Source organism: Arachis ipaensis, chromosome B2 (assembly GCF_059453495.1).
Source record: "Arachis ipaensis isolate K30076 ecotype BB chromosome B2, ASM5945349v1, whole genome shotgun sequence".
In the NCBI taxonomy this organism is placed as follows: domain Eukaryota; kingdom Viridiplantae; phylum Streptophyta; class Magnoliopsida; order Fabales; family Fabaceae; genus Arachis; species Arachis ipaensis.
In genome coordinates, this window is record NC_142437.1 from 25,177,305 (window position 1) to 25,200,093 (window position 22,789).

Here is a 22,789-nt window from a genome sequence, read left to right on the forward strand (position 1 = left end):
AAACACAACAGTACATCACTATATATAAAAAAAATAAAACAGCAGTACAATTTTAATAAAGACTAACAAGGTTAACCAGTGAACTAAATTAACTAATCCTTCAATGATTCAATCCAAACTAAGAAAACAAAGTAGCAAATGTACAATACAGCATCAGAGCGGAGCTAACCATTCAATGATTCAAATTTCAATCTGAGTACTACTAGCAGAATCCCAAACAAAAATCAATGTTTTGGGCAAAGAATGAAAAAGAATAGAAAACGAAAATTAAAATCAATGAAGGCCATTGCCTTCGTTCTAAGCAGTTGAGCAAACAATACAATTCAATTATAATAAAACAACAATCCATAGCAACTCACTCCAACCAGTAATCTCAATAGTAAAAAATATTCAAAATTGTTCAACAATTATTCAAGACTTTAGGGGTGTTTGCGGTGCTGTTTGCTTCAGTTATTTAGGAAAAAGTCATCCGATCCGATCGTTTATTAAAACTGCAGTTCGATTTGGTTCGATTTTTTGCAGAGAGGTTTTGGAGGTCAACCAGACCGATCAGATGATCGGTTTTTGGTTAACCCGGTCGAACTGGCCGGTCCGGTCCGATTTTCAGAACCTTGGTTTCGAGTGCGGCTGGCTAGGTCGTCTACTTGGCGTTGGGAGTTGGTTCATTTAGGGTTATTTAGTGACTCGGTTCGGTTCGATTTTTTCAATTTTCAGTTTTCGATTTTTTAGTTCGGTTAGTCGATTTTGTTTGGTTTGAATCGATTTTGAACATCCCTATATTCAACCCAGTAGCAAGTAACAACACCAAGGTTCACAGATTGACTAACAACAATTATTTAAAATTATCCACAATCCTAAATCACAATAATGAAAAATCATAGTTCACAGATTAGCTAACAACAATTAGTGAATTATAGTTTCAAAAAAAAAATTATGATTATATTTTTACTAAATTAGTGAAGAAATAAATATTATACACTAATAGTTAGATTTTTTACTCTTTTATAATAACTAATATGCGGAGACAACTTATGAGACACTAATAGTGTATAATATGATGAGATAATATAATCAAAATAAAAATTAATAATCTTAAAAAATAATAAAATTAAAGATACTTAAAGATGTTTAAGTTAAAATTGAAGAAATATATTTTTTTATCTATTAGAATTATGGATGAAGATAAAGAATGTTTTAGATATAATTTTTTAAATTTGTTTCTAATTAAATAGGATTAAGAAATAAATAAATTTAATAATATTTATAAATAACTAATCTTTAAATAATATTAGTAAATTTGTATATTGTTTTTGTGACACGTAATAACAGTTTATTATTTTTTTAATCTTATTTTTTTAATTTAAATTTGTTTATTTTACATGTTAAATAACTTAAGATATTTTATTTTTATAATTTATTTTTAATTATTAATATTAAATTTATAATTTTAAAATAAAAATATAAAATTAATTCCTTAAACTTAATATTGATAACTCATTTATTCTTTAAATTAGTCTTAAACTCAATATTGATAACTTAAACATGAAAATTAATATTTTTAAATTTGATTAATTTTTTTTTTGTTGGAAGTAAAATTCTCAACTATTCCTGCGTTGAAAACCAAGAACTAATTTCTAGCTTAGTTGAAATTCACATTTTGATGGTAGTAAATTCAACACAAAACCTAGTAGTTACTATACATACTTCATTATCTACAAATCGAAATCCTAAACAGAACACTTTGGGTTAGTTTTTTAAATTTACCAAATACTCATAATGTATTAGTTAAACAAAAATATTATAAGCACATAAAAAATTGGGGAAGACTCACATAAAGATGCCCAAAATAACTTTTTTTTTAAGTTGTTGAGGTGTCATTTTATGATTGGTTGTTTATTAAGAACCGGTTAATAAAATCTATGTCTAAACCAGGTGCTTTAACCCCCGGTTCGACCCGTCCGATTTAAATAAATAAGTCCGAGTAATTTTTTCCCATTAAATCTATGAAACTACGTCATTTCACGGTCCTCTTCTCCTCCCTCAACATCACTGTCACAGCAGCTCCCTCATCTCTCACCGTGCGTCTGTGCCGCATTGCTCTCGAACCCAAGTTCTCTCCCTCTCTCGGCATCGGTCTCTCTCACTGCCTCCGATAAGCTCGTCGTCGCTCTCCTACGGTCTCCGGTCTCGCGCTCCTTCCCTGTCTTGTCACTGCCTCGCAGTCAATGTCGCGCCGTCGTTGCGCCTATCGTCGCCAGAGACAGAAGCAGCAGGTTACGGGACTTCCTCCTCATCTTCAGCAACTTTCGCCGTTAGCTTCCTCCCCGCCGTCGGCTTCCTTCACACAACCTAGTCCCAATTTGGGGAGTTCCAACAAATTTTCCTGTTCTTTCCTTTTCTGTTTTGTTGCTGTCTTTGATTTTTTTGCTGACAATATCAATGAATTAGTCTCTTTGTTATTGAAAAAAATCATATTGATTATGAACCTTGAATAATTTGTTGATGAAAATTCACTGAGCTAGTTTTTTTGTTGATGAAAAATCATTGAGATAAATTTGTTATTGATCTGAATTTTGAATTTGTTGCTGTTCTACTCAAATAATTACTTAGCTACATCTTTTCGTCACTAAAAATAATCACTGAGTTGAATTTGTTAATTTACTGAGTTGAATTTGTTAAATAATTTGTTGATGAAAATTCACTGAGCAAGTTTTTTTTGTTGGTGAAAAATCATTGAGATGAATTTGGTATTGATAACTGTTACGGATCCGGCCCACGAATCCCACGACCCAGGATAGTCCCCAAACCCGGCTACCCGGATCCGACCCTCCGAAACCTTCTAGAAGGCCGAAAACCGGCCCACTAGAATTTCTAACCAACTTTCGAATTCAAACGTCTCCCTTATCTTAGTCAAATAAGATAAAGATAAGAAAGCTATCATCACCTATAAATAAGAGGACCCAGGTCCCTCCAGGTATTCATTCATTCCTCACACCTTATACCTCTCAGATCCATTCTGACTTGAGCATCGGAGTGTCTTTGCAGGTACCTCCCCCCTTTGCTCCAGTCAAGTGGTCCGGCATCTGCCTCGACCCGCAGGTTTCCGATCCATCTCTCAACCCATACCAGAGACATCTTGTACATTGGCGCCGTCTGTGGGGAACCACCACCGGTTGAGTCGGAATGGCGGACGGATTTGAAGAGCATTCCATCAGCCACCATGACGACTCCAGAACACGAAACCCTACTCCCGAACACCAAGAAGCCATACTCCACGGAAGGATAGCAAGTGCCGTCCATAACAAGGAAGACGGTCCCATCTTCACCAAAACTCAACATCCCGAGAAACCAGAAGACAGGTCAGCCCAAATAATCCAAGAACTCTGCCACCGAGTACAAGAACTCGAAGATCGAATTGTCACCAAGGAAAAGCACAATGCCGAATACGGAAGTCACGCGACCTCCAGATCCAGGTCTCGCCACGGCAGATCGCCAGAAAGGCGACACGCCAAGAGGCACGACAGAAGCACCTCACGTAACCAAGGACACGACAGATCATTAGAGCGGCGACACAGCAAAAGATACGGCCGCAGTACCTCCCGCGACCCCGTTCACACGGACGACGACCAACGACACCGAGAAACCAAGTGCACGAGAAACGATCACACAATAATGGGAGCTACCCCCTTCATGGAAAGAATCTTAAAAGCAAAACTCCCCAAAGGTTTCGATAAACCCACGGACATGAAGTATGACGTAACCAAAGACCCCCAGGAACACCTGACGGCCTTTGAGGCCAGGATGAACCTAGAAGGCGCGGCTGACGCTGTCCGATGCAGAGCCTTTCTGGTAACCCTAGCGGGGCCGGCAATCAAATGGTTCAACGCTCTCCGCAACGGATCCATAACTAGTTTCCACGACATCTCGCGAAAGTTCATGGCCTAATTTACAACCAGAATCACTAAAGCTAAACACCCCATCAGCCTACTAGGGGTCACACAGAAACAAGACGAATCCACAAGAAAATATCTCGGCCGCTTCAACGACGAATGCCTAACGGTTGACGGACTCACGGACTCCGTCGCAAGCCTCTATTTAACCAACGGGCTCATGAACGAAGATTTTTGCAAGCACCTTACCACCAAACCAATATGGACCATGCACGAGATCCATAACATCGCCAGAGATTACATCAACGACGAGGAGGTCAGCCAGGTCGTCGCTGCCAACAAACGACAACATAACAACATCCAACACGGCAACCCGGCACCGCGGCATAACCCACCAACCAGAGAAAATCAGAGAGACCACCCCAAACCAACAAGCACAAACCGACCACCCAGAATCGGGAAATTCTCTAATTATACACCCCTAACAGCCTCAATTACTGAAATATACCACTAGATAGCAGATCGAGGTATCATCCCAAAAGCTCGACAACTTAAAGAAAGAACAGGCGGCAATAAAACCCTTTTATTGCGATTACCACCGAGGTTACGGGCACAGGACACAAGACTGTTTTAACCTTAAAGATGCCCTCGAACAATCCATAAGAGACGGCAAGCTACCAGAGTTTGCCAAACTCATCAGAGAATCAAAACGCGCAGAAAGGGACAGGTCGCCAGAAAGAGAAGGACGCAACCCGCGAACACAAAAACAATCCCCTAGGGAAAGCATGGACGACGACCCAACCATAATATTAAACATCATCATGGGCAAAGACATATCAGGCAAGTCAAAATCTTCACTAAAAAAGGACCTCAAAATCCTCGCCGTTAGAGACCAAACCCCAATTATCGTTACTGACAACACGGTAACTTTCCTACCCGAGGACTGCCAGCACGGCACCTCGGCCGAAGACGCACCTTTCGTCATCTCGGCAAGAATCAGAACAGAACTAGTACGAAGAATACTGGTGGATACTGGTGCAGACTCTAATATCCTCTTCCGAGGAGCCTTCGACAAACTCGGGCTCCGCAATGACAACCTCCAAACACACCGCAACAGCGTCATGGGACTCGGAGATAACTTCCTCAAATTAGACGGTTCCATCACCCTCCCACTCACCATAGGGTCAGGCAACCAAAGAAAGACAATTTTATCCGAATTCGTGGTCCTAAAAGACTCCACCGCCTACAACGTCATCCTCGGAAGAAAAACAATCAACGACTTCTCCGCTGTCATTTTTACCAAATACCTCCTTATGAAATTCACAACGGAAGACGGCTCCATCGGTAACATCCACGGAGACTGGGAAGTCGCAGCAGAATGTGACAACACCAGCTTAGCTTTACGAAAGAAGTCTCGTAACGCAACTGGGATATTCCTAGCCGACCTGGACGCCCGGCAAGACGGCCAACCCCGGCCAGAACCAGAAGGCGACATAGAAAAACTACAAGTAGGGCAAACCAAAGACGAAGACACTTTCATCAATAGGAATCTCCCATATGACCTCAAAGAAGATCTTTCCCAATTCCTGAAACAAAACAGGGACCTGTTCACGTTCACACCAGCCGACATGCCCGGAATAGACCCCGACCTAATGTCCCACCGACTAATCGTAGATCCCAAAGCCAAACCCGTGGCACAAAGAAGACGAAAAATGTCCCCAGACCGAGCAGCCGAGGTCAAAAGGCAAGTAAAAGCCCTGCTCGAAGCAAACTTTATCAGGGAACTACACTACACAACGTGGCTGGCGAATGTCGTGCTAGTTAAGAAATCCAACGGGAAATGGCGAATGTGCGTCGACTACACGGACCTCAATAAAGCCTATCCAAAAGATGCCTTCCCCCTGCCAAACATCGACGGATTGGTAGACGCCGCATCCGAACACCGGTACCTCAACTTCATTGACGCATACTCTGGCTACAATCAAATACCTATGCACCGACCTGACGAGGAAAAAACGGCATTCATCACCCCCGACGGGACGTATTGCTACATAGTCATACCCTTCGGCTTAAAGAACGCCGGAGCCACCTACCAATGGCTCGTCAACAAAATATTCCAGAACCTATCCGGAACAAAACTAGAAGTCTACATAGACGACATGCTCGCCAAGACCGAATCCGGCGAACAACTCATCAGCGACCTCAAGGTCATAATGAACACCCTACAAAAGCACCAAATGCGACTCAACCCGACAAAATGCGCCTTCGGAATGGAGGCAAGAAAGTTCCTCGGCTTTATGATCACACAACGCGGAGTTGAAGCCAACCCAGAGAAATGTCGTGCTGTCTTCGAGATGACAAGCCCAAAAAACCTTAACGACATCTAAAAGCTCACCGGCCGACTGACAGCGCTATCCCGCTTTCTCGGAGCATCGGCTCAAAAGGCAATCCCCTTCTTCAGACTGATGAAGAAGGGAGCCCCCTTCAAATGGGAAGCAGAATGTGAAGAAGCATTCCAACATTTCAAGAAAGTCCTAGCAGAACCACCAGTCCTCGCCAAACCCCAAACAGGGGAGGCTCTCTACTTATACCTCTCCATAACGGAAGAAGCACTCGCAGCAGCACTTGCGCAGAAATTGTGATTACACTTTAATTATGTAAAATTCATTGCTCTTTCTTTCCCTGGTAATGGCGCCAAAAACATGATGCCAATACCATGGTTCACAACTTCGCACAACTGACCAGCAAGTGCACTGGGTCGTCCAAGTAATACCTTACGTGAGTAAGGGTCGAATCCCATGGAGATTGTTGGTATGAAGCAAGCTATGGTCACCTTGTAAATCTCAGTCAGGCGGATATAAAATAGTAATGGGGTTTTCGAAAACAATTAATAAAATAGGGATAGAAATACTTATGTAAATCACTGGTGAGAATTTCAGATAAGCGAATAGAGATGCTTTCGTTCCTCTGAACCTCTGCTTTCCTACTATCTTCATCCAATCAGTCTTACTCCTTTCCATGGCTGGCTTTATGTGATACATCACCATTGTCAATGGCTACTTTCGGTCTTCTCTCGGGAAAATGATCCAAATGCCCTGTCACGGCACGGCTAATCGTCTCGAGGCATCACCCTTGTCAATGGTTTCATCTTATCCTCTCAGTGAAAATGGTCAACACACCCTGTCACGGCACGGCTATTCATCTGTCGGTTCTCGATCCTGCTGGAATAGGATTTACTATCCTTTTGCGTCTGTCACTACGCCCAGCAATCGCGAGTTTGAAGCTCGTCACAGTCATTCAATCATTGAATCCTACTCGGAATACCACAGACAAGGTTTAGACCTTCCGGATTCTCTTGAATGCCGCCATCATTCTAGCTTACACCACGAAGATTCTGATTAAGAGATCTAAGAGATACTCATTCAGTCGAAGGTAGAACGGAAGTGGTTGTCAGGCACGCGTTCATAGGGAATGATGATGATTGTCACGTTCATCACATTCAGATTGAAGTGCGAATGAATATCTTAGAAGCGAAATAAGATGAATTGAATAGAAAATAGTAGTACTTTGCATTAATATTTGAGGAACAGCAGAGCTCCACACCTTAATCTATGGAGTGTAGAAACTCTACCGTTGAAAATACATAAGTGATAATGGAGTTCATTGGTCTCGGCCCCAGAGGGGAACCGGAGTAACCAAGACTCTTCTGATCCGAAGATAAAACTCAGGATGTCTAATACAATAGTGAAATGTCCTATTTATAATAAACTAGCTACTAGGGTTTACAAAAGTAAGTAATTGATGCATAAATCCACTTCTGGGGCCCACTTGGTGTGTGCTGGGGCTGAGCTTTGAGTGTTGCACGTGTAGAGGTCCTTCTTGGAGTTGAACGCCAGTTTTGGTGCCAGTTTGGGCGTTCAACTCTGGTTTTGGATCCTTTTCTGGCGCTGGACGCCAGAATTGGGCAGAGAGCTGGCGTTGAACGCCAGTTTGCGTCGTCTATTCTTGGCCAAAGTATGGACTATTATATATTGCTGGAACGCCCTGGATGTCTACTTTCCAACGCAATTGGAAGCGCACCATTTCGAGTTCTGTAGCTCCAGAAAATCCATTTTGAGTGCAGGGAGGTCAGAATCCAACAACATCAGCAGTCCTTCTTCAACCTCTGAATCTGATTTTTGCTCAAGTCCCTCAATTTCAGCCAGAAAATACCTGAAATCACAGAAAAACACACAAACTCATAGTAAAGTCCAGAAATGTGAATTGAACATAAAAACTAATGAAAACATCCCTAAAAGTAACTAGCTCCTACTAAAAACATACTAAAAACAATGCCAAAAAGCGTATAAATTATCCGCTCATCAGCACTCATCCGCGAAAACGAGAAGAAAGAACAAAAACCCATATACTTCATAAGCAAAGTCCTGCAAGACGCGGAAACTCGCTACTCACGCCTAGAAAAGTTAGCTTTCGCACTCCTCACGGCCTCCCGGCGCCTGCGACAATACTTCCAGGCTCATTCTGTGACGGTCCGAACCGACCAAGCGGTCAAACAAGTACTACAAAAACCTAACCTAGTAGAAAGAATGCTAGCATGGTCCATCGAGCTATCCCAATTCCAGATCAAGTTCAAACCCCGAAATGCAATCAAAGCACAAGCTATGGCCGATTTTATCGCCGAGATGACCCCGGGAAACTCCACCCCCGAATCATGGAAACTACACGTCGACGGCTCATCAAACGTCACCTATGGAGGCGCAGGAGTCATACTCGAGAGTCAAAACGGGATCACGATCGAACACTCAATACGATACGAGTTCCCAGTTTCAAATAATCAAGCAGAATATGAGGCCCTCCTGGCAGGCCTAGCCCTAGCCAAGGAAGTCGGAGCAAAGGTCCTGGAAGTGAATACCGATTCACAGGTTGTCAGTTCCCAAATTAACGGAGACTACCAGATGCGAGATCCCCTACTCCAACAATACCTTGCTAGAGTACACGAAATGAAAGGAGGATTCGATCACGTTACCATACAACACGTTCCTAGGGAACGAAATGCCAGGGCAGACCTACTTTCCAAACTAGCCAGCACCAAACCAGGACACGGCAACAAGTCGCTAATTCAGGAAGTCGTCAGATCACCATCCATATCGACCACGATTAACGCCTATCTGACACTCTCTAGCCAAGGATCATGGACCTACCCTATCCTACAATACCTCCTCAACGGAACACTACCAGAAGACCCCAAAGAGGAAAAACGAACAAAATGGGAAGCCGCCAATTACACACTCATTGCGGGACAACTATACAAATGCAGATTCTCGCAACCTCTCCTCAAATGCGTCGAATCTGGGGATACAGAGTACATACTCCGCGAAGTCCATGAAGGTTGTTGCGGCAACCACATCGGGGGTAAAACCCTGGCCCAAAAAGTCATCCGGGCCAGATACTTCTGGCCCACGATTATCCGAGACTCCATGCAGCTGGTAAAAAACTGTAATAAATGCCAAATGCACGCCAATATCCACCAGGCCACCCCGCACCAACTCAGCATTATATCGGCAGAACGGCCATTCGGTACCTGGGGAATCGACCTCGTCGGGCCCTTTCCTACGGCACCCGGTCAACTCCGGTATCTCATCGTCGCCATAGATTATTACACTAAATGGATCGAGGCCGAATCCCTGGCCTCCATCACAGCAATCCAATGCCAAAAATTCCTTTGGCGACAGATCGTAAGCCGGTTCGGGATCCCCGAGATCGTCATTTCAGACAACGGAACCCAATTCACCGATAGGAAATTCAGAGAATTCCTAGAAGGGTTGCACGTATCCCACCGTTTCAGTTTGGTAGAACATCCCCAAACAAACGGGCAAGTAGAATCCGCAAATAAAATAATCGTCAAAGGACTAAAGAAGCGACTTGACGAAGCCAAGGGACTATGGGCCGACGAACTCAGATCAGTCTTATGGTCGTATCGAACAACCCCCCAAACGGCCACCGGGGAAACCCCTTTTTGACTAACATATGGCGTGGAGGCCGTCATCCCGGTAGAGATAGGAGACCCAAGCCCAAGGAGAACGGTCGGGGGCAATGACGAAGAAGAAGAACGAGACCTCACCGACGAGGTAAGAGGCATAGTCCACATCAGAGAGCTAGCCCTAAAACAAAGAATCAGTCTAAGGTACAATCACGGCGTCATCCAAAGAGAATTTGTACCCGACGACCTCATCCTACGACAAAACTTAATCGGAGCCCCAACCCCGGGTGAAGGAAAACTCACCCCCAACTGGGAAGGACCATACAGAATCAAGGCGGTAATCGGAAAGGGAGCATACAAGCTCGAACGGCTAAACGGCGACGAAGTCCCGAGGGCATGGAACGCTGCCAACTTGCGACGATACCACACTTAGACTGACCCCCTAGGTCATCCCTTAACTTTGTTTTTTCCCTATTTGTTTCCTCCTTTATTTTATTTCGCTTAGTCTTCTTTACAACAAATTTTTCTATTTTCTCTTTAAGTATCAATCCCGGATACTCTTTCCCGCCACAAACGGAGGGTTTTAATGAGGCCCAACCATCAATAAAATTCCATTAAGCTATTTTCCTAAGCACGGAATAAAAGCACGGCCAAAATTGGGGGACCGATCACCCCCCGGGCCCTAGATACGGATATCCACAAAAAATTGACCTCACGATGGTCCGCTAACCAAACAAAGGGAATGAGTAAATTAAAAAAGAACGGCTTAAAACGGAATATACAAAAAGGCACAAAACAGCCCAACCAGTGTAAAATGAACTTCAAGTCACGATTACACGGCCACACGGCCAAAATCCATAAAAACAAAATAAACTTCAAGTCACGATTACACGGCCACACGGCCAAAATCCATAAAAACAAAAAATCCAAAATAGTCATAATCACAACTACTCGAGGTCGACAATCTCGCCATCACGGACAGTCTTGAAAGCTCCCATCACAAACACGTCCGCATCAGGCGCCAACACCAAAGCTTGAGCTCTCATCGTCTCCTCGGTAGCAGCAACAGCTTCCTTCACATCGGCAAGCAACACAGCTTTTTCCTCTTTTAAAACCACGACCTCCGCTTTCAAATCAGCCACCTCACCCTTCAGCGAACCAACGTCAGCCAAAAGCACGGCTGCCCGGGACTCCGCATCCGAAGCTTTCCTTCGCTCCTCCCCAAGTTGAGACAAAAGAAAAGTCTCAACCTCGGAAAGACGAAGGATCTCAGCACCAGACTCCTCGGATGACTTCTCTGCCCGCTCCCTCGCCGACTCGGCATCTGCGAGCAACCCCTTCAACCTCGCAATCTCGGCCTGAGACTGACGGAGTTTTTTGTCCAAAAGGCCCACCTGAGCCATTACAGGCTCGGCCTTCCAGACAATCACAGCAGAACGAAGGAGGGAACGATAGAGAGACTTAGCCTGAAAGGTCACGTCACACTCACGGAAAAAATCCTCCGTGCTGGGCATAAGATACTCATCAATGAAAGCCGGAGCGTCGAAACGATGATCCATTACCGATGGCACCGCACCATCCCCTTCTGCCAAATTCTCACTATCATCATCCTCTAACTGCTTTCGCTTACGGGAAGCACCCTCCAGCGACACCTCAACCACATCATCATCAACCCCCACACCCCGACCCGACCCTTCAGTCCCACCTCCAGTCAACGTGAGATCCTCAGAAACAGTTCTCGTTTCATCACTAGGTCGCGAGATCGGAGTAGAGGGAGTAGCACCGGAAGGAGTCCCCTGAGACAACTGAGCCTTCAACCACGCAAGGGTCATCAAACCTCCAGCCATCTCAACTGCGAAAAAGACAAAAAGAAGGAAAAAGCCTAAGTATCCAACTCGGAAACAAAAAAAAAAGGGCTCACACACCAACATAGGTCCGACAAGCGACCGGGTCACCCATCACGTCCCGAGGATTAAGGGGACACTCCCCAAACAACTGCCATAGAACAAGAGCGACATCCCGATCCTCCGCAGTTAAGAACTCTTGCGTCACCCGAGTGAGAACGGACGGCCCCGCCCCAAAATTCCAATACATGGGGAACCGCCGCTCACCCTCCAATGTCAACCAGAACGAATGATGCCCCCTCGTAGGACGGACATTAAAATATCCACTCTTAAACCCATGAAAAGAATCTTCATACAAACCGAAGACCCGGCGATGGGGCTGAGCTCTAAAAGTCATATACCCCTTCTTGTGCTTCCCTTCCTTGGTCGGAAGGGTACTAATAAACCACTATTTTATGGTTTATCTGGTGCTCAATTGAGTGGTTTTTATCAATTCTTTACCCACTTATTCATACTAATTGCATGGTTTCACATTTACCTTCCTAATTATGTGCTATGATTGAAAACATGCTTCTTTGGCCTTTATATTGCTAATATTAATCCTCTCTTATTACCATTAGATGCCTTGATATGTGTGTTAAGTGTTTTCAGAGATTACAGGGCAGGAATTGCTTAGAGGATGGAAAGGAAGCATGCAAAAGTGGAAGGAATACAAGAAACTGAAGGAACTGCTAAAGCTGTCCAGCCTGACCTCTCTGCACTCAAACGGTCATAACTTGAGCTACAGAGGTCCAAACGATGCGGTTCCAGTTGTGTTGGAAAGCTAACGTCCGGGGCTTCGATTTGATATATAATATGCCATAGTTTCCCTGATGATAGGCGACGCAAACGTGTGCTCCACGCGACGCATCGCAGTGACAAAATCAGCGTGTTTGAATTCGCAACCAGCGAATTCTGGGCTGTTTCGGACCCAGTTTGTGGCCCAAAAAATACAGATTAGAGGCTATAAAGTGGGAGAATACATGCATTCATAAAAAAGCTTTTCATATTCAAAATTTTAGGAGTAGATGTAGTTTTTAGAGAGAGAGGTTCTCTCCTCTCTCTTAGGATTAGGATTTAGGATTTCTCTTAGTTTTAGGAGTGCCTCTCAATCCCAGGTTCAATGTTCTTTTACTTTATATTTATCTCTTACTTTCAGATACTTTAATGCTTATATTAGTTATGTTGCCTATTTGGCTTATGCTACATTCATGTTATGATTTTCTTAATTAATATTATTTGAGGTATTTCAGATTTAAGATTGCTTTGCTTTATTTATATTGATGCTTTTAATTTAATTTAGAATTTTCCCTCTTAGCTTTGGTTGAGTCATTGGAGACACTTGAGTTATCAAACTCATTGTTGATTGAAAATTGGAATTCTTCAAGAATTAATTCGAATTCCAATAACTCTAACTTTTCTCAAGGAAAGACTAGGATCTGAGGAATAAAAATTAATTCATCCACTTAACTTACCTTCATAGTTAGAGGTTAACAAAGTGGGAGAAAAATCCAATTCTCATCACAATTGATAAGGATAACCAGGATAAGACTTCCAGTTCTTATACCTTGCCAAGAGCTTTGTTATTTATTATTTTAACGACTTGTTATCTTACATTACTTGTTCCTTCTTTCCAAAACCCCCAATTTACAAGACTCATAACTAATAATAAGAACACATCCCTGCAATTCCTTGAGAAGATGATCCGAGGTTTGAATACTTCGGTTATCAATTTATTTAGGGGTTTGTTACTTGTAACAACCAAAACGTTTGTACGAAGGGATTTCTGTTGGTTTAGAGACTATATCTACAACGCGACTATTTTTATAAAATTCTTTACTGGCAAAAATCCTAACGTCAAAATGGCGCCGTTGCCGGGGAATTGCAAACGTGTGCCTTATTATTGGTTATTGTAAATATTTACTTTTTGCTTGTTTATTTGTTTTTATTTTTGTTTTTATTTTTTTCCTTTTCATAAATTAAGAGGTTATTGGTTTTTATTTAGTTATTAAAAAAAGTTTTCGAAAAATTTTTTCTTAGTGTTCATCTTGATCTTCAAGTTGTTCTTCGTGTTCATCTTGACCTTCAAGTTGTTCTTAGTTGTTTTCTTCATTTTGATCTAAAAATTTTAAATTTGGTGTCATTTTATTGTTTTTCTCTTTTCTCATTAAATTCAAAAAAAATTCAAAATTTAAAACTCAAATTTCAAATTTCAAGTTTCAATTTTCAAAATTCAAATTTAAAAATTTTCAAATTTCAAATTTCAAATTTCAAATTTCAAAATTCAAATTTCAAAAATTTAAAATTCAAATTTCAAAATTTCAAATTTCAACTTTCAAAATTTAATTTTCAAATTCAAAAATTTAAATAACCTTTTAATTTCAATTTGTTTTTATTTTTGTTTTTAATTTTTATTTGCTACTATGAACTCTCACCCCCTTCGCTATGAGTCTGGTTACAATGAGAACAGGCATCAAGGTTGGAACAATCAAAGATGGGAGGAGCCACAAGGATTTGATCAACCCTCTTGGCGACAACCACCTCCAATGGACTATCAACAACCACCACCATATGCCTATGAACCATTTCCTCAACACAACTTTGAACCACCAAACTCACAAGCCCCTTTACACCATTCACCTCCATATGATCCTAACCCTCATCCACCATACCAACCACCTTATGAACCATATGAACCATATATAGAACCACCCCAATTCCAACCCAATTACTCCTAAGAACCACCACCTCCATATGCATCATGTCCATATCCATCACCCCAAGCATCAACGAAGCAACTCAAGGAAACATGTGAAAAATTTAATGCCACACTTCATCAATTGAATCAAGCAATAAATCAATTAGCTTCCCGACGTTCGGACACTCAAGAAACCCCCATGGCTTCATGTGGATAATCTAATGAAGAACGTAGCATGAAGGAGATATTAGAAACTCCAGTGGACAGTACGGAGCATGACTTTGTGCTAGAATAAGTGGAGGAAGCTGTAATTATTGAAGAGGAAGAAGTGGTTGTAGACTTAGGAGATGTTGACCCTCCATGGGAAAGTCAGGTTATGGAACCTCCTTCCAAGGCAATTGAAATTGATGTTGAAAAGGGTGTACAACCTCTAAGGCATATCATGGTTGAAGACTTGGAAGAGGTTGACCAAGAGATGGAAATTAAAGAAGAAAAAGTACAACCTCCCATACCCTTGGTAAGTAATGAAGAAGAGATTGAATTGGAAGAAAGCTACCAAGAGGAAGAGGTTGAAATTAAAGAAGTTTGCAAAGAGGTGGAAGTTGTCAAAGAGCACAAGAGAGTGGAGCTTGGAATCACCTTGCCAAAGTTATTGGAGACCCCTCCCCCTAAGTTGCCATCATCCTTCACAACATTCAAGTGGGTAAAATTCATATCCCTTAGCTTTCTAATTCCACTTGAATATGGGCTACTGGAGACGGATGGTCAACTTAGAGCTCTTTGTGGCATTAAGAGTAAGAGAAAGATGGTCAGTGGTAAGAATTGTCCTGCAAGGTTCATTATGGTTGGAAGCTCTAAGTTTAAACGCAAAGGTTGGTGTAGAGCTCAATTGAATGGGTCTAGGAAGTTGTTTGGACGCTTCAGTGAGAATTCTAAAGTTGAACCACCCGGATGGAATCATGATAATCAATTTGAAGATGGGTGTAAAAGCAAGGTTTGGGATCCTGGAATCTGCTCTGACATTTGTCACCCCGGGAGCCTAAGAATCTATTTGAAGCTTCTTAAGGGATTTACATGCCTAGTTTGGGACCCCGGAGGTTACTGGAATCACAAACATTGGTGGAGATTCCTGGATGAATTCAAGCACAAGCCACCATAACAAGGAGCTCACCAAATGTCCAACTTAAGGACTTTAACTAAAAGTGCTAGGTGGGAGACAACCCACCATGGTATGATCGTTCCTTTTTTCAATTTTAATTTTATTCCGTTTTGTTTATTTTTGAGTTTTATTTTATTTTACTTCATTGAACCTGGAATCATGCATAACATTCATATTAGCATTGCATTATGCATTTTACACAAAAAAAAAGCACGCACGCAACGCGGCAACGTCGCTGACGCGTCCGCATCACTAGTGCGTTGGGAAGAAAAGAATTGAACAGAGAGTCATGCAAGAGCGTGGCTGGAGGCACGCCATTAGCATAATTTGACCCACGCGACCGCGTCGCCGACGCGACCGCGTCATTTGAAAAATAGCTTTCCCACGCGTCCGCGTCACCCACACGACCGCGTGGCCCTGTAAATCGACGTAAAAAGGGTGTATGGCCGAAAGTTTAGCTGGAATTGGGCTGGACTCGTGCTGGAAGCCCAAGCCCTCCCACGCGAACGCGTGCCCCACGCGTCCGCGTCATATTGGAAATAAGGCCACTCACGCGATCGCATGCCCCACGCGATTGCGTCACCCAATATTTGGCAATTAATGATTTTGAATAGAGAGTTGTGCGAGTGTGAGGCTGCCCTCACGCCAGTGGCATAAAACGGGTCACGCGACCGCGTCAATCAGTTTAAGCGCAAGTCGCGCGACCGCGTCGCTTGCGCCGCACAGCTTATCCTAATTCACCAAATATCTTATCTTTTCTTCTCCAAATCCTTATTTTTCTTATCTTTTCTTATTTCTTTTTCCTTCCTTTCTTATTTTCTTTGATTTATCATCTTTTTCACCTCCTTTCTATTTTATTTAATTTATTTACATACTTTCATCCCTTGCATTTTAATTTTGTGCATCTTTTTATTTTCTTTTCTAAATTTATTATTTTTCCATTGGTGTTACTTGTTCATATTCAACTGTTGTATCTTTTCTGGTATTATTTTGGTGCTAAGCGACTTGTTTTACACTATGGGATGATATTAATTATCTGCCAATGCCAATCTTTTATGATACTTGCACTTCACTTGTATTGACATGAACTTATATTGATATTTTCATTACCCACACACCTCCCATTTGTTGCAAATTTTGCACCACTAGTATGCCATGGCTTCTATTGTTTTCTCACATACATGTTAAAGCTTCCATGTAATTGAGACCCTTATCATTTGGCATTAACCCACCCATACTTCATTTATGTTCTTATCTTTATTTATGGGTTACTTTTCTTCTTTTTCTCTTCTTTCAGGATGGCCACCGAGGAAGGGAAAGGGAAAGCTTCTAACTGGGGAGACAGACAAGTCAATCTGCACAATCTATAGTGAAAGACATCAGTTGGAGCAGCCCGTCCACTTGTACATCTTAGCATGCACCAAGGACGGTGCAATCTTTAAGTGTGGGGAGGTCGATACCGACTTCTAGGGGTTAGTTACCTTCTTTTCAACACCAATACTTTTATTTTCTTTATTTGTTCATTGTTGCATCTGCATATTTGATTGCATGTTTATTTGATTTTATGCATTTAGTTACTACTTGGTTGAAGTAATATTTTCTTTTTCAAGAAATTTTATAGTATTCACTAATTTAAATCAAAATTTTTGTGTTAAATTTGTTTGAAGTTGTATTTGGAACATGATTTTTGAGCTGAAGAACACACAACCTGTGAGATTTGAGCTTATTTATATGGTTACATTATTTAACCTTAAATATTTTATTCCTGTGAGTTTCCTTCTCTATGATTGTAATCTATATTTTATTCCAATCTATATGTCCATTATTTAGTGTATTTACATGCTTGCATATGATTGAGGCCATTGTTTGATTTTAGCTCACTTATCCCAAATAAGCCTACCCTTTAAATCACCCTTGTCAGCCACTTTGAGCCTTTTAATCCCCATTTGTTCTGTATTTTACCACATCACTAGCCTTAAGCAGAAAAATAATTAAATATCCCAATTGAATCTTTGGTTAGCTTAAGATAGGGATTGTGCAACAATTAAGTGTGGGAAAACTGTGGAAACTTGGGTTAATAACGGAATGTATCATGTCTCTACTTTATTTGAATATTGGGAATTTGGGAACCTACTCATGAAAAACCAAAATAGAAAAATAATGGAGAATCCATGTGCATTGATAAGTTATGTTTGCTTTTATGATTCAAAAAAAAATAATAAAAAAAAGAGAAAAAGAAAAAGAAAAAAAATATATAATATAAATAAATAAATAAGGGGACAAAATTACCCCAATGTTAAGTTAATAAAAGATCAATGCATATGTGATAAAATTAAAGAAAAGTTGATACATGAGTATGTGATACAAAAGTGAGGATTTTGGGTAGCTAGGCATGAATTAGAATTATATAGAGTATATGTATGTTAGGTGAAAGCTTAGGTTAATTAAAGATTCAATTCATAGCTCACTTAGCCATATATATACCCTCAACCTTACCTTAGCCCCATTACAACCTTGAAAAGACCTCATGATGTTTGCATTGGTACATTAAATATTTGTTGATTGGTTAGATGAAGAACAAAGTTTAGAAAGCATGATTAGAGAAGAGTAGAGTGAATTACCCTATACACTTGAGAGATTAGAGTGATATACACTACCAGTAAGGGTTCAATGCTTGATTCTATATTCCCTGCTTTCATGAGCTATCTTCTTACAAGTTTACTTGTCTTTTATTGTTTAATTTGAATTAGTCGAAATTGGTTTGTATTTGTCTTGGAGAACTTGTTTGCTTTTAACCAAGTAGGTAGAAACATTTTGCATGTAGTTGCATTCATATAAGATAGGTTGCATTTCATACATTCTACCATTCCTCTTCATTTCTTTATAGTTTCTCTTGAGCTTAGCATGAGGACATGCTAATGTTTAAGTATGGGGAGGTTGATAAACTACTATTTTATGGTTTATCTGGTGCTCAATTGAGTGGTTTTTATCAATTCTTTACCTACTTATTCATACTAATTGCATGGTTTCACATTTACCTTCCTAATTATGTGCTATGATTGAAAACATGCTTCTTTGGCCTTTATATTGCTAATATTAATCCTCTCTTATCACCATTAGCTGCCTTGATATGTGTGTTAAGTGTTTTCAGAGATTACAAGGCAGGAATGGCTTAGAGGATGGAAAGGAAGCATGCAAAAGTGGAAGGAATACAAGAAACTGAAGGAACTGCTAAAGCTGTCCAGCCTGACCTCTCTGCACTCAAACGGTCATAACTTGAGCTACAGAGGTCTAAACGACGCGGTTCCAGTTGTGTTGGAAAGCTAACGTCCGGGGCTTCGATTTGATATATAATATGCCATAGTTTCCCTGATGATAAGCGACGCAAACGCGTGCTCCATGCGACGCATCGTAGTGACAAAAATCAGCGTGTTTGAATTCGCAACCAGCGAATTCTGGGCTGTTTCGGACCCAGTTTGTGGCCCAGAAAATACAGATTAGAGGCTATAAAGTGAGGAAATATATCCATTCATAAACAAGCTTTTCATATTCAAAATTTTAGGAGTAGATGTAGTTTTTAGAGAGAGAGGTTCTCTCCTCTCTCTTAGGATTAGGATTTAGGATTTCTCTTAGTTTTAGGTGTGCCTCTCAATCCCAGGTTCAATGTTCTTTTACTTTATATTTATCTCTTACTTTCAGAACTTTAATGCTTATATTAGTTATGTTGCCTATTTGGCTTATGCTACATTCATGTTATGATTTTCTTAATTAATATTATTTAAGGTATTTCAGATTTAAGAATGCTTTGCTTTATTTATATTGATGCTTTTAATTTAATTTAGAATTTTCCCTCTTGGCTTTGGTTGAGTCATTGGAGACACTTGAGTTATCAAACTCATTGTTGATTGAAAATTGGAATTATTCAAGAATTAATTCGAGTTCCAATAACTCTAACTTTTCTCAAGGAAAGACTAGGATCTGAGGAATAAAAATTAATTCATCCACTTAACTTACCTTCATAGTTAGAGGTTAACAAAGTGGGAGAAAAATCCAATTCTCATCACAATTGATAAGGATAACCAGGATAGGACTTCTAGTTCTTATACCTTGCCAAGAGCTTTGTTATTTATTATTTTAACGACTTGTTATCTTACATTACTTGCTCCTTCTTTCCAAAACCCCCAATTTACAAGACTCATAACCAATAATAAGAACACCTCCTGCAATTCCTTGAGAAGACGACCCGAGGTTTGAATACTTCGGTTATCAATTTATTTAGGGGTTTGTTACTTGTGACAACCAAAACGTTTGTACGAAGGGATTTATGTTGGTTTAGAGACTATATCTACAACGCAACTATTTTTATAAAATTCTTTACTGGCAAAAATCCTAACGTCAGGTACACAAAAAGAGGAAAAGGAAGACATTCACCGAGGCAGGGAGCTCCAGAAACTCACAAACGAGCTCGAAAGACCGTATCGCCGCCCAGCTATTCGGATGCAGTTGGGACGGCACCACGGAGCACCGGCTCAACAGCTGCTGAACAAAAGGGGAAAAGGGGAGCCGAACGCTGAGTCGGGTGAACATCGCCTCGTACACCCACACCCACTCCGGAACGGTCGGGGAGTCGAGGTTGGTATAACAAACCCTCTCATCAACCCCGGGAAGAGAAAGCTTGTAATGACGTTTGGCGTCGCCACCCCCACAAACAGCTCCCTGATCACGGAGCCGCTGGAGGTCCGCCTCCGTCATCCGCGATGGCGTCCCCCACACGTCACTAGTAACCCAAGAAAAAAGGGAAGGGACACCCCCCGCTGGGGCCACCGGAGCCCTCATACCCTCCGTCCTCCGACGAGCCATACCTAAAACAGTGATGAGCACCACCGTCAGCCAAACCCGGCAGAAAACGGTGGAGGAAACCAAATAGACACCACTACACACTACCAACTACACAGTGGTGCTCATCCCCTCATAAAACTCACTACCCCAAGAAAAATGTTTACCACCATGCAAAACCATCATACACCAGAGGCAATCCTAATCTACACTAAACAGATACAAAACAGAAATGCAAAAGGAAAACACAAATCACATAGGAAACGGAGAAAGAATACCAACCTGGTGATGCACCGATAAAACCCGAAAGATAGGAACGCAACGGCTGAGAAGCAGGGCACCCCAAAGCAGAAGAAAGAAGAAAGCAAAGTTGCAGAGTAAAAACTAAGAAGACTAAAGCAAAATGAAATAAACGAGGGAAGAAGAAAAAGCATAAAATGATTAAAAGGGGCTAGAAAACCAAAAATACCCCTAGTAACCAACAAACGCAAAAGGGCAAAATTGGAAGGCAACCCAAGCATCTTTTCCTCCGCAATAAATGCTCTCTTAAAACCTAACTGACAGCGCGCATTGGGAAGCTAAGTGAACACAGAGAAATGGAAAGGTCACGCCTCCTACAACACGAATTACGAGTCTGACAGACTCTACGGGTTGGCCCATCCTAGGGTCCGACACACCGACCCACCGCGACGAGCGTTCGGGAAAAAAACATCCATACGACAAAAAGAAGGCCACCAACGGCCTAACCCCATGCCAGCGGAAGAAACTGACCTCGCCCGCTTTCCCACTACGGGGGCAACTGTTACGGATCCGGCCCACAAATCCCACGACCCAGAATAGTCCCCAAACCTGGCTACCCGGGTCTGACCCTCCGAAACCTTCTAGAAGGCCGGAAACAGGCCCACTAGAATTCCTAACCAACTTTCGAACTCAAATGTCTCCCTTATCTTAGTCAAATAAGATAAAGATAAGATAGCTACCATCACCTATAAATAAGAGGACCCAGGTCCCTCCAGGTATTCATTCATTCCTCCCACTTTATACCTCTCAGATCCATTCTGACTTGAGCATCGGAGTGTCTTTGCAGGAACCTCCCCCCTTTGCTCCAGTCAAGTGGTCCGGCATCCGCCTCGATCCGCAGGTTTTCGATCCATCTCTCAACCCATATCAAAGACATCTTGTACAATAACATTCATTGAATTTTGATTTTGTTGCTGTTCTACTCAAATAATTACTTAGCTAAATCCTTTTGTTGCTGAAAATCATTACTGAGTTGAATTTTGGGAAAGCGATCTTGCACTGGACAATCTAGCACAAAAAGTTCAAGAATCCCTCTCCTTTGAAAGAAGGAATAAATTTTGGGAAACCTAACCTGTCGGGTAGTTCAAGGATGTAGGGGACACCAGTTTTCCTGAAGGCCCTATTGAAGCTCCAACTCCCTTGTTAGAGGTCAAACAAGACCCTCTTGCTTCAACTGATGAATGATGCTCTCATTGTAGCAAAACAGAAGGACTACAGTGTCACCAATGCATTGGATGTCATGCAGAATGAAACCTTCTTGAAAGAACTGAAATTTAGACTAAGTGATGGGAAGCTTCATTATTATTCTTACAACTACCGGATAAGGAATGGGTTGAAGCCATCAGAACTTGGCCTTGTGCTTCTGTAGCTTAAAGTTTTCAGAAAATTTATTGTAATTTATGGATTTTGAATTACAATGATTTTGAAGTGGTGCTTCCTCTTCCTGTGGATTCAAAGCAGAGCTTATGATCACCGGAAAAGTGCCACCTTCTCCCAGAAATGCATATTTCAGGGACAGTGGTAGTGGTTTGAGCTTGGGTTTAGGATGTTTTTCCTCTTCCTGAAGAATTTCCAGAGGCTCTTTTATTTCCTTTGAATCCTCCAAATCAGGCTGAACATCTTTAAAGATGTCTTCTAGCTCTGATTTGAGACTATCAGCCATGTTGATCTCCTCTACTAAAGAGTCAATAAGATCAACTTTCATGCAGTCTTTTGGTGTGTCTAGATGCTGCATGACTTTGACAGCATTTAACTTGAACTCATCCTCATTGACCCTCAGAGTTACTTCCCCCTTTTGGACATCAATGAGAATTCGTCCAATTGCTAGGAAAGGTCTTCCTAGAATGAGAGTAGCACTCTTGTGCTCCTCCATTTCAAGCACTACAAAGTCAGTGGAAAAGGCGAATGGCCCGACCCTGACAATCATGTCTTCAATCATGCCTGATGGGTATTTAATGAAGCCATCAGCAAGTTGGAGACATATTCGGGTTGGTTTGACTTCTTCAGTTAAACCAAGCTTTCTGATAGTGGATGCAGGTATTA

The 22,789-nt window shown here is 41.6% G+C and overlaps 1 protein-coding gene and 1 pseudogene across 1 annotated transcript; both read left to right on the forward strand.

Moving 5' to 3' along the window:
- The first annotated feature begins 3,183 nt into the window (after window positions 1–3,183).
- LOC148573350 (uncharacterized) lies at window positions 3,184–6,277 on the forward strand (annotated as a pseudogene).
- Window positions 6,278–8,476: 2,199 nt separating this feature from the next.
- Window positions 8,477–9,910, forward strand: LOC107627044 (uncharacterized). Its single transcript, XM_016329922.1, has one exon. The coding sequence runs from the start codon at window positions 8,477–8,479 to the stop codon at window positions 9,908–9,910; it is 1,434 nt and encodes a 477-aa protein (XP_016185408.1).
- The last annotated feature ends 12,879 nt before the right edge of the window (window positions 9,911–22,789 follow it).